Source organism: Oncorhynchus mykiss, chromosome 9 (genome assembly GCF_013265735.2).
Source record: "Oncorhynchus mykiss isolate Arlee chromosome 9, USDA_OmykA_1.1, whole genome shotgun sequence".
Lineage (NCBI taxonomy): Eukaryota > Metazoa > Chordata > Actinopteri > Salmoniformes > Salmonidae > Oncorhynchus > Oncorhynchus mykiss.
The window spans coordinates 73,577,742-73,594,138 of record NC_048573.1 but is presented as its reverse complement, the minus strand read 5'-3'; the positions used below and the strand labels follow the sequence as shown (position 1 = coordinate 73,594,138).

General features: G+C 41.6%; 1 protein-coding gene across 2 annotated transcripts in view; it reads left to right on the top strand.

Annotated features, from left to right (window-relative positions):
* The window catches only part of LOC110516471 (laminin subunit alpha-5), a 252,929-nt gene that overhangs the window by 110,661 nt on the left and 125,871 nt on the right, over positions 1-16,397 (top strand). For both annotated transcript variants that reach the window (XM_036988972.1, XM_036988971.1), the window contains 5 exons: positions 149-301; positions 653-705; positions 1,169-1,274; positions 12,579-12,678; positions 12,876-13,032. In XM_036988972.1, coding sequence (XP_036844867.1) covers positions 149-301; positions 653-705; positions 1,169-1,274; positions 12,579-12,678; positions 12,876-13,032 — 569 coding nt within the window. The remainder of the gene's footprint in view (positions 1-148; positions 302-652; positions 706-1,168; positions 1,275-12,578; positions 12,679-12,875; positions 13,033-16,397) is intronic.

Here is a 16,397-nt window from a genome sequence, read left to right as displayed (position 1 = left end):
TCCTGTATTTTACTAAACTATTAGTTTCCTGTATTTTACTAAACTATTTATTTACTGTATTTTACTAAACTATTTGTTTCCTGTATTTTACTAAACTATTAGTTTACTGTATTTTACTAAGCTTTTTGTTTCTTCCTGTGCTCTGCAGCTGACACATGTAACCCAGCCGGTTCTGTACAGAACGAGGCCCTGCCAACCATTGGCTCCTGTGAGTGTCTTCTCTATGTGGAGGGAGTGGCCTGTGACAGGTGTAAACCTCTGTTCTGGAACCTGTCACCTGACACCGTCTATGGATGCTCCAGTAAGACGCAACTTTACCCTTCAGGGATGGGCAAACTCCAGTCCTCGAGCACCTGATTGGTGTCACACTGTTTCTCCATCCCCAGCAAACACAGCTGATTAATCAAATTGCATTCTAAACTAAAGATCATGATTAGGTGATTATTGGAGTCAGGTGTGTTTGCTGGGTGCTGGGTGCTGGGGGCAAAACTGTGACACCAATCAGGCCCTTCGAGGATTTTATTTGCCCACCCCTGCTTTAAATGTCATCAAAATGAGGCATTGTGTTGGTTATTGTGAGGTTTACCTGTTTCATATTCCTATGACAGCCCAGTAGTGAATTTAATGTTCCGTGTGTTCCTCCTTCTCTCAGACTGTGAATGCAACGTTGTAGGGACAATGGGTGGTGTGGCAGAGTGTGCTCAGGTGAGAAGTGGGCTTGTTAATAACAACATGGACGTACAGTACTTTAGCTAATAATATGGTTTAGCAGTAAAGATGGGGTTTTCTCAGTGATTCAATACTCTTTGGAATGGACATAGCCAATAACACTGGCTAGCACTACTAGTGTAATAATAATAATAATAATTAGAATAATAATTAGAATAATACTTAAAAATAATAATAATTATAATAATTATAACAATAGTAACAATAATAATAATAAAATAATGATAAAAAATGATTATAATTATAGAAATAATAATAATAATAAAATAATTATACAAATAATAATAATTATACAAATAATAATTATAATAATAATAATAATTATAATAATAATAATAATAATGATAATTATACAAATAATAATAATTATTATAATAATAATAAAATAATAATAATAATAATAATAATTGAACATCTCCTCTCTGTTTCTGTGTTTCAGAGTAACGGCCAGTGTCCCTGTAAGCCCAATGCGTGCGGTGGCACCTGCTCTGTGTGTAAAGATGGATTCTTCAACCTGCAGAGTGACAGCTTCTTCGGCTGTCAAGGTAAGCCTCATGGAACCAGTAGGAACCAGTCGGAACCAGTCGGAACCAGTCGGAATCACCAACCCAACATCTTAACCATTAGATCAAGAGGACATCCTCTATTTCCGGGGCAACATTTGGGCTTTTACATGTCTCAAGAAAGGCTACTTCCGTAGAGTGTGATTCCAAATCAAGAGTGTGATTCCAAATCAAGAGTGTGATTCCAAATCAAGAGTGTGATTCCAAATCAAGAGTGTGATTCCAAATCAAGAGTGTGATTCCAAATCAAGAGTGTGATTCCAAATCAAGAGTGTGATTCCAAATCTCCTCTGCTACAATAACACTGGTCTGTTGTACGAGGAATTAAGTTATGTGATAATTGGGTACAGCAGTATGTCATGATCTCTAGATGTGTTGGTGTGTGTGTTGAGGGTTGTACTGCAGTATATCTAGATGTGTTGGTGTGTGTGTTGCAGGTTGTATTGCAGTATACCATGATCTCTAGATGTGTTGGTGTGTGTTGCAGGTTGTACTGCAGTATCTCTAGATGTGTTGGTGTGTGTGTTGAGGGTTGTACTGCAGTATATCTAGATGTGTTGGTGTGTGTGTTGAGGGTTGTACTACAGTATATCTAGATGTGTTGGTGTGTGTGTTGCAGGTTGTACTACAGTATATCTAGATGTGTTGGTGTGTGTGTTGAGGGTTGTACTACAGTATATCTAGATGTGTTGGTGTGTGTGTTGAGGGTTGTACTACAGTATCTCTAGATGTGTTGGTGTGTGTGTTGAGGGTTGTACTACAGTATATCTAGATGTGTTGGTGTGTGTGTTGCAGGTTGTACAGCAGTATATCTAGATGTGTTGGTGTGTGTGTTGAGGGTTGTACTACAGTATATCTAGATGTGTTGGTGTGTGTGTTGAGGGTTGTACTACAGTATATCTAGATGTGTTGGTGTGTGTGTTGAGGGTTGTACTGCAGTATATCTAGATGTGTTGGTGTGTGTGTTGCAGGTTGTACTACAGTATATCTAGATGTGTTGGTGTGTGTGTTGAGGGTTGTACAGCAGTATATCTAGATGTGTTGGTGTGTGTGTTGAGGGTTGTACTACAGTATATCTAGATGTGTTGGTGTGTGTGTTGAGGGTTGTACTACAGTATATCTAGATGTGTTGGTGTGTGTGTTGAGGGTTGTACTACAGTATCTCTAGATGTGTTGGTGTGTGTGTTGAGGGTTGTACTACAGTATATCTAGATGTGTTGGTGTGTGTGTTGAGGGTTGTACTACAGTATATCTAGATGTGTTGGTGTGTGTGTTGCAGGTTGTACTGCAGTATCTCTAGATGTGTTGGTGTGTGTGTTGCAGGTTGTACAGCAGTATACCATGATCTCTAGATGTGTTGGTGTGTGTGTTGCAGGTTGTACTGCAGTATCTCTAGATGTGTTGGTGTGTGTGTTGCAGGTTGTACTACAGTATATCTAGATGTGTTGGTGTGTGTGTTGAGGGTTGTACTACAGTATATCTAGATGTGTTGGTGTGTGTGTTGAGGGTTGTACTACAGTATATCTAGATGTGTTGGTGTGTGTGTTGAGGGTTGTACTACAGTATCTCTAGATGTGTTGGTGTGTGTGTTGAGGGTTGTACTACAGTATATCTAGATGTGTTGGTGTGTGTGTTGCAGGTTGTACAGCAGTATATCTAGATGTGTTGGTGTGTGTGTTGCAGGTTGTACAGCAGTATATCTAGATGTGTTGGTGTGTGTGTTGAGGGTTGTACTACAGTATATCTAGATGTGTTGGTGTGTGTGTTGAGGGTTGTACTACAGTATATCTAGATGTGTTGGTGTGTGTGTTGCAGGTTGTACAGCAGTATATCTAGATGTGTTGGTGTGTGTGTTGCAGGTTGTACAGCAGTATATCTAGATGTGTTGGTGTGTGTGTTGAGGGTTGTACTACAGTATATCTAGATGTGTTGGTGTGTGTGTTGAGGGTTGTACTACAGTATCTCTAGATGTGTTGGTGTGTGTGTTGAGGGTTGTACTACAGTATCTCTAGATGTGTTGGTGTGTGTGTTGCAGGGTTGTACTACAGTATATCTAGATGTGTTGGTGTGTGTGTTGCAGGTTGTACTACAGTATATCTAGATGTGTTGGTGTGTGTGTTGCAGGGTTGTACTACAGTATATCTAGATGTGTTGGTGTGTGTGTTGAGGGTTGTACTACAGTATCTCTAGATGTGTTGGTGTGTGTGTTGAGGGTTGTACTACAGTATCTCTAGATGTGTTGGTGTGTGTGTTGCAGGGTTGTACTACAGTATATCTAGATGTGTTGGTGTGTGTGTTGCAGGTTGTACTACAGTATATCTAGATGTGTTGGTGTGTGTGTTGCAGGGTTGTACTACAGTATATCTAGATGTGTTGGTGTGTGTGTTGCAGGTTGTACAGCAGTATGTCATGATCTCTAGATGTGTTGGTGTGTGTGTTGAGGGTTGTACTGCAGTATCTCTAGATGTGTTGGTGTGTGTGTTGAGGGTTGTACTACAGTATATCTAGATGTGTTGGTGTGTGTGTTGCAGGTTGTACAGCAGTATGTCATGATCTCTAGATGTGTTGGTGTGTGTGTTGAGGGTTGTACTGCAGTATATCTAGATGTGTTGGTGTGTGTGTTGCAGGTTGTACTACAGTATATCTAGATGTGTTGGTGTGTGTGTTGAGGGTTGTACTACAGTATATCTAGATGTGTTGGTGTGTGTGTTGAGGGTTGTACTACAGTATATCTAGATGTGTTGGTGTGTGTGTTGAGGGTTGTACTACAGTATATCTAGATGTGTTGGTGTGTGTTGCAGGTTGTACTACAGTATATCTAGATGTGTTGGTGTGTGTGTTGAGGGTTGTACTACAGTATATCTAGATGTGTTGGTGTGTGTGTTGAGGGTTGTACAGCAGTATATCTAGATGTGTTGGTGTGTGTGTTGAGGGTTGTACTACAGTATCTCTAGATGTGTTGGTGTGTGTGTTGAGGGTTGTACTACAGTATATCTAGATGTGTTGGTGTGTGTGTTGCAGGTTGTACAGCAGTATATCTAGATGTGTTGGTGTGTGTGTTGCAGGGTTGTACAGCAGTATATCTAGATGTGTTGGTGTGTGTGTTGAGGGTTGTACTACAGTATCTCTAGATGTGTTGGTGTGTGTGTTGAGGGTTGTACTACAGTATCTCTAGATGTGTTGGTGTGTGTGTTGAGGGTTGTACAGCAGTATATCTAGATGTGTTGGTGTGTGTGTTGAGGGTTGTACTACAGTATATCTAGATGTGTTGGTGTGTGTGTTGAGGGTTGTACAGCAGTATCTCTAGATGTGTTGGTGTGTGTGTTGAGGGTTGTACTACAGTATATCTAGATGTGTTGGTGTGTGTGTTGAGGGTTGTACTACAGTATATCTAGATGTGTTGGTGTGTGTGTTGAGGGTTGTACTACAGTATATCTAGATGTGTTGGTGTGTGTGTTGAGGGTTGTACAGCAGTATATCTAGATGTGTTGGTGTGTGTGTTGAGGGTTGTACAGCAGTATATCTAGATGTGTTGGTGTGTGTGTTGAGGGTTGTACTGCAGTATATCTAGATGTGTTGGTGTGTGTGTTGAGGGTTGTACTACAGTATATCTAGATGTGTTGGTGTGTGTGTTGAGGGTTGTACTACAGTATATCTAGATGTGTTGGTGTGTGTGTTGAGGGTTGTACAGCAGTATATCTAGATGTGTTGGTGTGTGTGTTGAGGGTTGTACAGCAGTATATCTAGATGTGTTGGTGTGTGTGTTGCAGGTTGTACTGCAGTATATCTAGATGTGTTGGTGTGTGTGTTGAGGGTTGTACAGCAGTATATCTAGATGTGTTGGTGTGTGTGTTGAGGGTTGTACTACAGTATATCTAGATGTGTTGGTGTGTGTGTTGCAGGTTGTACAGCAGTATATCTAGATGTGTTGGTGTGTGTGTTGAGGGTTGTACTACAGTATATCTAGATGTGTTGGTGTGTGTGTTGAGGGTTGTACTGCAGTATATCTAGATGTGTTGGTGTGTGTGTTGAGGGTTGTACTACAGTATATCTAGATGTGTTGGTGTGTGTGTTGAGGGTTGTACAGCAGTATATCTAGATGTGTTGGTGTGTGTGTTGAGGGTTGTACTACAGTATATCTAGATGTGTTGGTGTGTGTGTTGAGGGTTGTACTACAGTATATCTAGATGTGTTGGTGTGTGTGTTGAGGGTTGTACTACAGTATCTCTAGATGTGTTGGTGTGTGTGTTGAGGGTTGTACTACAGTATATCTAGATGTGTTGGTGTGTGTGTTGCAGGTTGTACTACAGTATCTCTAGATGTGTTGGTGTGTGTGTTGAGGGTTGTACTACAGTATATCTAGATGTGTTGGTGTGTGTGTTGAGGGTTGTACAGCAGTATATCTAGATGTGTTGGTGTGTGTGTTGAGGGTTGTACAGCAGTATATCTAGATGTGTTGGTGTGTGTGTTGAGGGTTGTACTACAGTATACCTAGATGTGTTGGTGTGTGTGTTGAGGGTTGTACTACAGTATATCTAGATGTGTTGGTGTGTGTGTTGAGGGTTGTACTACAGTATATCTAGATGTGTTGGTGTGTGTGTTGAGGGTTGTACTGCAGTATATCTAGATGTGTTGGTGTGTGTGTTGAGGGTTGTACTACAGTATATCTAGATGTGTTGGTGTGTGTGTTGAGGGTTGTACTACAGTATATCTAGATGTGTTGGTGTGTGTGTTGAGGGTTGTACAGCAGTATATCTAGATGTGTTGGTGTGTGTGTTGAGGGTTGTACTACAGTATCTCTAGATGTGTTGGTGTGTGTGTTGAGGGTTGTACTACAGTATATCTAGATGTGTTGGTGTGTGTGTTGAGGGTTGTACTACAGTATCTCTAGATGTGTTGGTGTGTGTGTTGAGGGTTGTACTACAGTATCTCTAGATGTGTTGGTGTGTGTGTTGAGGGTTGTACTACAGTATCTCTAGATGTGTTGGTGTGTGTGTTGAGGGTTGTACTACAGTATATCTAGATGTGTTGGTGTGTGTGTTGAGGGTTGTACTACAGTATCTCTAGATGTGTTGGTGTGTGTGTTGCAGGTTGTACTACAGTATATCTAGATGTGTTGGTGTGTGTGTTGAGGGTTGTACTACAGTATCTCTAGATGTGTTGGTGTGTGTGTTGAGGGTTGTACTACAGTATATCTAGATGTGTTGGTGTGTGTGTTGCAGGGTTGTACTACAGTATATCTAGATGTGTTGGTGTGTGTGTTGAGGGTTGTACTACAGTATCTCTAGATGTGTTGGTGTGTGTGTTGAGGGTTGTACTACAGTATATCTAGATGTGTTGGTGTGTGTGTTGAGGGTTGTACTACAGTATATCTAGATGTGTTGGTGTGTGTGTTGAGGGTTGTACTACAGTATATCTAGATGTGTTGGTGTGTGTGTTGAGGGTTGTACTACAGTATATCTAGATGTGTTGGTGTGTGTGTTGAGGGTTGTACTACAGTATATCTAGATGTGTTGGTGTGTGTGTTGCAGGGTTGTACTACAGTATATCTAGATGTGTTGGTGTGTGTGTTGAGGGTTGTACTACAGTATATCTAGATGTGTTGGTGTGTGTGTTGAGGGTTGTACTGCAGTATATCTAGATGTGTTGGTGTGTGTGTTGAGGGTTGTACAGCAGTATATCTAGATGTGTTGGTGTGTGTGTTGAGGGTTGTACTACAGTATCTCTAGATGTGTTGGTGTGTGTGTTGCAGGTTGTACTACAGTATCTCTAGATGTGTTGGTGTGTGTGTTGAGGGTTGTACTACAGTATATCTAGATGTGTTGGTGTGTGTGTTGAGGGTTGTACTACAGTATATCTAGATGTGTTGGTGTGTGTGTTGAGGGTTGTACTACAGTATATCTAGATGTGTTGGTGTGTGTGTTGAGGGTTGTACTACAGTATATCTAGATGTGTTGGTGTGTGTGTTGAGGGTTGTACAGCAGTATATCTAGATGTGTTGGTGTGTGTGTTGAGGGTTGTACTACAGTATATCTAGATGTGTTGGTGTGTGTGTTGCAGGGTTGTACTACAGTATATCTAGATGTGTTGGTGTGTGTGTTGAGGGTTGTACAGCAGTATATCTAGATGTGTTGGTGTGTGTGTTGAGGGTTGTACAGCAGTATATCTAGATGTGTTGGTGTGTGTGTTGAGGGTTGTACTACAGTATCTCTAGATGTGTTGGTGTGTGTGTTGAGGGTTGTACAGCAGTATATCTAGATGTGTTGGTGTGTGTGTTGCAGGGTTGTACAGCAGTATATCTAGATGTGTTGGTGTGTGTGTTGAGGGTTGTACTACAGTATCTCTAGATGTGTTGGTGTGTGTGTTGAGGGTTGTACAGCAGTATATCTAGATGTGTTGGTGTGTGTGTTGAGGGTTGTACAGCAGTATATCTAGATGTGTTGGTGTGTGTGTTGAGGGTTGTACAGCAGTATATCTAGATGTGTTGGTGTGTGTGTTGAGGGTTGTACTACAGTATCTCTAGATGTGTTGGTGTGTGTGTTGAGGGTTGTACTACAGTATATCTAGATGTGTTGGTGTGTGTGTTGAGGGTTGTACTGCAGTATATCTAGATGTGTTGGTGTGTGTGTTGAGGGTTGTACTACAGTATATCTAGATGTGTTGGTGTGTGTGTTGAGGGTTGTACTGCAGTATATCTAGATGTGTTGGTGTGTGTGTTGCAGGGTTGTACTACAGTATATCTAGATGTGTTGGTGTGTGTGTTGAGGGTTGTACAGCAGTATATCTAGATGTGTTGGTGTGTGTGTTGAGGGTTGTACTACAGTATCTCTAGATGTGTTGGTGTGTGTGTTGAGGGTTGTACTGCAGTATATCTAGATGTGTTGGTGTGTGTGTTGAGGGTTGTACTACAGTATATCTAGATGTGTTGGTGTGTGTGTTGAGGGTTGTACTACAGTATCTCTAGATGTGTTGGTGTGTGTGTTGAGGGTTGTACTGCAGTATATCTAGATGTGTTGGTGTGTGTGTTGAGGGTTGTACTACAGTATATCTAGATGTGTTGGTGTGTGTGTTGAGGGTTGTACTGCAGTATATCTAGATGTGTTGGTGTGTGTGTTGAGGGTTGTACTACAGTATATCTAGATGTGTTGGTGTGTGTGTTGAGGGTTGTACTACAGTATATCTAGATGTGTTGGTGTGTGTGTTGAGGGTTGTACTACAGTATATCTAGATGTGTTGGTGTGTGTGTTGAGGGTTGTACTACAGTATATCTAGATGTGTTGGTGTGTGTGTTGAGGGTTGTACAGCAGTATCTCTAGATGTGTTGGTGTGTGTGTTGAGGGTTGTACTACAGTATATCTAGATGTGTTGGTGTGTGTGTTGAGGGTTGTACTACAGTATATCTAGATGTGTTGGTGTGTGTGTTGAGGGTTGTACAGCAGTATCTCTAGATGTGTTGGTGTGTGTGTTGAGGGTTGTACTACAGTATATCTAGATGTGTTGGTGTGTGTGTTGCAGGTTGTACAGCAGTATACCATGATCTCTAGATGTGTTGGTGTGTGTGTTGAGGGTTGTACTACAGTATATCTAGATGTGTTGGTGTGTGTGTTGAGGGTTGTACTACAGTATATCTAGATGTGTTGGTGTGTGTGTTGCAGGTTGTACAGCTGTATCTCTAGATGTGTTGGTGTGTGTGTTGAGGGTTGTACTACAGTATATCTAGATGTGTTGGTGTGTGTGTTGCAGGGTTGTACAGCTGTATCTCTAGATGTGTTGGTGTGTGTGTTGAGGGTTGTACTACAGTATATCTAGATGTGTTGGTGTGTGTGTTGCAGGTTGTACAGCTGTATCTCTAGATGTGTTGGTGTGTGTGTTGCAGGTTGTACTACAGTATATCTAGATGTGTTGGTGTGTGTGTTGCAGGTTGTACTACAGTATATCTAGATGTGTTGGTGTGTGTGTTGCAGGTTGTACAGCAGTATATCTAGATGTGTTGGTGTGTGTGTTGAGGGTTGTACTACAGTATCTCTAGATGTGTTGGTGTGTGTGTTGAGGGTTGTACTACAGTATCTCTAGATGTGTTGGTGTGTGTGTTGAGGGTTGTACTACAGTATATCTAGATGTGTTGGTGTGTGTGTTGCAGGTTGTACAGCAGTATATCTAGATGTGTTGGTGTGTGTGTTGAGGGTTGTACTACAGTATCTCTAGATGTGTTGGTGTGTGTGTTGAGGGTTGTACTACAGTATCTCTAGATGTGTTGGTGTGTGTGTTGAGGGTTGTACTACAGTATCTCTAGATGTGTTGGTGTGTGTGTTGCAGGGTTGTACAGCAGTATCTCTAGATGTGTTGGTGTGTGTGTTGCAGGGTTGTACAGCAGTATCTCTAGATGTGTTGGTGTGTGTGTTGAGGGTTGTACAGCAGTATATCTAGATGTGTTGGTGTGTGTGTTGCAGGGTTGTACTGCAGTATATCTAGATGTGTTGGTGTGTGTGTTGCAGGGTTGTACTACAGTATATCTAGATGTGTTGGTGTGTGTGTTGCAGGTTGTACTACAGTATATCTAGATGTGTTGGTGTGTGTGTTGAGGGTTGTACAGCAGTATATCTAGATGTGTTGGTGTGTGTGTTGAGGGTTGTACTGCAGTATATCTAGATGTGTTGGTGTGTGTGTTGAGGGTTGTACTGCAGTATATCTAGATGTGTTGGTGTGTGTGTTGCAGGGTTGTACTACAGTATATCTAGATGTGTTGGTGTGTGTGTTGCAGGTTGTACTACAGTATCTCTAGATGTGTTGGTGTGTGTGTTGAGGGTTGTACTGCAGTATCTCTAGATGTGTTGGTGTGTGTGTTGCAGGTTGTACAGCAGTATCTCTAGATGTGTTGGTGTGTGTGTTGCAGGGTTGTACTACAGTATATCTAGATGTGTTGGTGTGTGTGTTGCAGGGTTGTACTGCAGTATATCTAGATGTGTTGGTGTGTGTGTTGAGGGTTGTACTACAGTATATCTAGATGTGTTGGTGTGTGTGTTGAGGGTTGTACTACAGTATATCTAGATGTGTTGGTGTGTGTGTTGAGGGTTGTACAGCAGTATATCTAGATGTGTTGGTGTGTGTGTTGAGGGTTGTACTACAGTATCTCTAGATGTGTTGGTGTGTGTGTTGAGGGTTGTACTACAGTATCTCTAGATGTGTTGGTGTGTGTGTTGCAGGTTGTACTACAGTATATCTAGATGTGTTGGTGTGTGTGTTGAGGGTTGTACTGCAGTATCTCTAGATGTGTTGGTGTGTGTGTTGCAGGTTGTACTACAGTATATCTAGATGTGTTGGTGTGTGTGTTGAGGGTTGTACTGCAGTATATCTAGATGTGTTGGTGTGTGTGTTGAGGGTTGTACTACAGTATATCTAGATGTGTTGGTGTGTGTGTTGAGGGTTGTACTACAGTATATCTAGATGTGTTGGTGTGTGTGTTGAGGGTTGTACTACAGTATATCTAGATGTGTTGGTGTGTGTGTTGAGGGTTGTACTACAGTATATCTAGATGTGTTGGTGTGTGTGTTGAGGGTTGTACTGCAGTATATCTAGATGTGTTGGTGTGTGTGTTGAGGGTTGTACTACAGTATATCTAGATGTGTTGGTGTGTGTGTTGAGGGTTGTACTACAGTATATCTAGATGTGTTGGTGTGTGTGTTGCAGGTTGTACAGCAGTATATCTAGATGTGTTGGTGTGTGTGTTGAGGGTTGTACTACAGTATATCTAGATGTGTTGGTGTGTGTGTTGAGGGTTGTACTACAGTATATCTAGATGTGTTGGTGTGTGTGTTGAGGGTTGTACTACAGTATATCTAGATGTGTTGGTGTGTGTGTTGAGGGTTGTACTACAGTATATCTAGATGTGTTGGTGTGTGTGTTGAGGGTTGTACTACAGTATATCTAGATGTGTTGGTGTGTGTGTTGAGGGTTGTACTGCAGTATATCTAGATGTGTTGGTGTGTGTGTTGAGGGTTGTACTACAGTATATCTAGATGTGTTGGTGTGTGTGTTGCAGGTTGTACTACAGTATCTCTAGATGTGTTGGTGTGTGTGTTGAGGGTTGTACTACAGTATCTCTAGATGTGTTGGTGTGTGTGTTGAGGGTTGTACTACAGTATCTCTAGATGTGTTGGTGTGTGTGTTGAGGGTTGTACTACAGTATATCTAGATGTGTTGGTGTGTGTGTTGAGGGTTGTACTACAGTATATCTAGATGTGTTGGTGTGTGTGTTGCAGGGTTGTACTACAGTATATCTAGATGTGTTGGTGTGTGTGTTGCAGGGTTGTACTACAGTATATCTAGATGTGTTGGTGTGTGTGTTGAGGTTGTACTACAGTATATCTAGATGTGTTGGTGTGTGTGTTGAGGGTTGTACTACAGTATATCTAGATGTGTTGGTGTGTGTGTTGCAGGGTTGTACTACAGTATATCTAGATGTGTTGGTGTGTGTGTTGAGGTTGTACTACAGTATATCTAGATGTGTTGGTGTGTGTGTTGAGGGTTGTACAGCAGTATATCTAGATGTGTTGGTGTGTGTGTTGAGGGTTGTACAGCAGTATATCTAGATGTGTTGGTGTGTGTGTTGAGGGTTGTACAGCAGTATATCTAGATGTGTTGGTGTGTGTGTTGAGGGTTGTACAGCAGTATATCTAGATGTGTTGGTGTGTGTGTTGAGGGTTGTACAGCAGTATATCTAGATGTGTTGGTGTGTGTGTTGCAGGTTGTACTACAGTATATCTAGATGTGTTGGTGTGTGTGTTGAGGGTTGTACAGCAGTATCTCTAGATGTGTTGGTGTGTGTGTTGAGGGTTGTACAGCAGTATATCTAGATGTGTTGGTGTGTGTGTTGAGGGTTGTACAGCAGTATATCTAGATGTGTTGGTGTGTGTGTTGAGGGTTGTACAGCAGTATATCTAGATGTGTTGGTGTGTGTGTTGAGGGTTGTACTACAGTATATCTAGATGTGTTGGTGTGTGTGTTGAGGGTTGTACTACAGTATCTCTAGATGTGTTGGTGTGTGTGTTGAGGGTTGTACTACAGTATATCTAGATGTGTTGGTGTGTGTGTTGCAGGTTGTACTACAGTATATCTAGATGTGTTGGTGTGTGTGTTGAGGGTTGTACTACAGTATATCTAGATGTGTTGGTGTGTGTGTTGAGGGTTGTACTGCAGTATACCATGATCTCTAGATGTGTTGGTGTGTGTGTTGCAGGTTGTACTGCAGTATACCATGATCTCTAGATGTGTTGGTGTGTGTTGCAGGTTGTCAGTGCGACATTGGAGGATCAGCGGGACAGTCCTGTGGGGAGAGGAACGGGAGATGTCGCTGCAGACCCAACGTAGAGGGACCCAAGTGTAACAGGTGCCTGAAAAACAGCGTAAAAACATTCACTTTGCATCACGCAGTCAAAATAAAAACATGTTCCCAAACACTTTTTTCTTTTTTCCCAGATAGCTGTTTTAACTCAACTCCTTGAGAAACAGTATCCCAGCTGAGGACAGAATCTTATTTTAAAGACCGGATTATTTAAACCAGTGTTCCTTCCTCCTTCATCCCAGGCCTCGTCCGGACCACTACTTTCCAGACCTGCACCACCTGAAGTTTGAGATAGAGGAGGGTGCCACGCTGGACGGGAGGCCGGTGCGTTTCGGCTATAACCCCGCGGAATTTGAAAGGTTTAGCTGGAGAGGGTACGCTCAGATGTCCCCAATACAGGTTAGTCTTCTCTAAGCGAGACATGTGCTCTATAGTAATAGATAGTGTGTGTGTATATATAGCCTAAAATACACTCGGTGGTCAGTTTATTAGGTACACCACTCTGTTCACGAAAATGGTTCGCTCCTACAGACAGTAAGTCACGTGGGTCAAACTAGTGACCTACAATGGGTCAAACTAGTGACCTAAGCGACTGAGTGTGGTATGATCGTCGGTGCCAGGCATACCGGATCCAGTATCGTAGAAACAGCCGGTCCTCCTGGGGAACGAGATCACCAACAATGGACAATTGAAGGTGGAAAAATATTGCCTGGTCCGACAACATCTCGGTTCCTGTTGCGTCATGCTGATGGCAGAGTCAGGATTTGGCGTAAGCAGTATGAGTCCATGGCCCCCATCCTGCCTGGTGTCAACGGTACAGGCTGGTGGTGTAATGGTGTGGAGAATGTTTCCCTGGCACACGTTAGGTCCCTTGATACCAATCGATCACCGTTTGAACGTTTCCTTACAACTTCTAGAATCCCATTCCCCGAAGAATTCAGGCTATTCTGGAGGCAAAGAGTGGTCTGACCCATTACTATATGTACCTAATAAACTGTCCTCTGATTGTACAGTATAACTCAATGGCTCTACACTCAACCCACACACTGTACTAGATATATGTGTATAGGACTCTGTCCTCCTTCTATTGCCTTAGGTCTCACTCTGGGCATGCAGCTATTGTATGTTAACAAATTATGTTTGTTTTTTTGTAGTTGTACAAACAATAACAGTAACTTAATTCCTAAAGGGATGAATCTAGTCCTTGCTATATACATTCTTGGTATTATCTTAGTCCTTACTATATAAATCCTTGGTATTATCTTAGTCCTTACTATATAAATCCTTGGTATTATCTTAGTCCCTACTATGTAAATCCTTGGTATTATCTTAGTCCTTACTATATAAATTCTTGGTATTATCTTAGTCCTTACTATATAAATCATTGGTATTATATTAGTCCTTACTATATAAATCCTTGGTATTATCTTAGTCCTTACTATATAAATCCTTGGTATTATCTTAGTCCTTACTATATAAATCCTTGGTATTATCTTAGTCCTTACTATATAAATCCTTGGTATTATCTTAGTCCTTACTATATAAATCCTTGGTATTATCTTAGTCCTTACTATATAAATCCTAGGTATTATCTTAGTCCCTACTATATAAATCCTTGGTATTATCTTAGTCCTTACTATATAAATCCTTGGTATTATCTTAGTCCTTGCTATATAAATCCTTGGTATTATCTTAGTCCTTACTATATAAATCCTTGGTATTATCTTAGTCCTTACTATATAAATCCTTGGTATTATCTTAGTCCTTACTATATAAATCCTTGGTATTATCTTAGTCCTTACTATATAAATCCTTGGTATTATCTTAGTCCTTACTATATAAATCCTTGGTATTATCTTAGTGGATCCATGTTATATTGAAGTCTAAGATAATGAAATGTCTATACAAGATGTATTATCATTGTTGGCCGAGAATTCATTCTAACCCTGCATGTGCAAACCATAATTTATTCTCCTCTGTGAAGAAGATCCAATAGGTCTATGGTTTATCTATAGTATCCCAGCTTGCTTTATGCTTGAGTGAATGATGGCTGAAGCTAGCGTGTTTGCATTGAGGGTCTACTAGTGTGTTTTATTGAGTGGGTGGGTGAGTGGCGTGGGTGGGTGGGTGATTGGCGGGAGGAGTGGCGTGGGTGGGTGGCGGGTGTGCTCGGCATAGAGATGGATAGAGGGCACACTTGGTCCTGTTTTAAAATGGGCAGCGTCATTGAGGGATTTCACCATTTTTAAAGTAGCCAACTGGGCGGGACTTCCTATGGATTAAGGAAGTATCACAGAATTACATCCAGGTCAGCAGAAGGAATTACGCCCCCTACACATCCGTCCTAACTTTGCAGTCTGTTGAGTTACGCCAGATGTCATTCATTTCAATGGGGACCATTCACAACGGAGTGGCATTTTGCAGGAATTTTTCAAACTCATATTCAGTCTGTCAATAGAACAGTTACCTAACCACAGTCTGGCCAGAGTCTGTCAATATAACAGGAAGTTACCTAACCACAGTCCTGCCAGACTCTGTCAATATAACAGGAAGTTACCTAACCACAGTCCGGCCAGAGTGTCAATAGAACAGGAAGTTACCTAACCACAGTTCGGCCAGAGTGTCAATATAACAGGAAGTTACCTATCCACAGTCTGGCCAGACTCTGTCAATATAACAGGAAGTTACCTAACCACAGTCTGGCCAGAGTCTGTCAATATAGCAGGAAGTTACCTAACCACAGTCCGGCCAGAGTGTCAATAGAACAGGAAGTTACCTAACCACAGTCCGGCCAGACTCTGTCAATATAACAGGAAGTTACCTATCCACAGTCTGGCCAGACTCTGTCAATATAACAGGAAGTTACCTAACCACAGTCTGGCCAGAGTCTGTCAATATAACAGGAAGTTACCTAACCACAGTCTGGCCAGAGTCTGTCAATATAACAGGAAGTTACCTAACCACAGTCTGGCCAGAGTCTGTCAATATAACAGGAAGTTACCTAACCACAGTCCGGCCAGACTCTGTCAATATAACAGGAAGTTACCTAACCACAGTCTGGCCAGACTCTGTCAATATAACAGGAAGTTACCTAACCACAGTCTGGCCAGAGTCTGTCAATATAACAGGAAGTTACCTAACCACAGTCCGGCCAGAGTCTGTCAATATAACAGGAAGTTACCTGCCTTTGATTGAGAACCATACATACTAGGCCGAAACATAGAAATCCCAAAATCATAGAAAAACAAACATAGACTGCCCACCCCAACTCACGCCCTGACCATACTAAATAATGACAAAACGGCAGAAATAAAGGTCAGAGCGTGACAGAAACAAATTGAGACAAATGTAACTAAACAAAACATGTTTTATTATCACCAGAAACAAAATGTTTATTCTGTCTTGAATGAAACTGTAATATTTCCCAAATATCTCCCCAAAATAAATGTGATCTCTGACGAGAGGCAGGCTCCCCTCCTTCTTATAAACACTACACTTATCCAACCAGTAGCGGGGCAAGACTGCGTGAAAAGGACGTAGGACAAAATATATTCCGTCCATTTGTGTACACAGCGTTAGCCAGTAAATTAAATTTCTGATAAAACATTCTAGCACAGCAGATGGCAGTAGAAAAGAAGCGAGAAGAAATGATCTACTTTAAAATGGAGAGCCCTCAACAGCGCTGCCCATGCTGTCACATAAGCGGTCAATGACAAAGATAGGATGTTCGCCCTCTTCCCATCTCTATGGTGCTGGACTGGTTG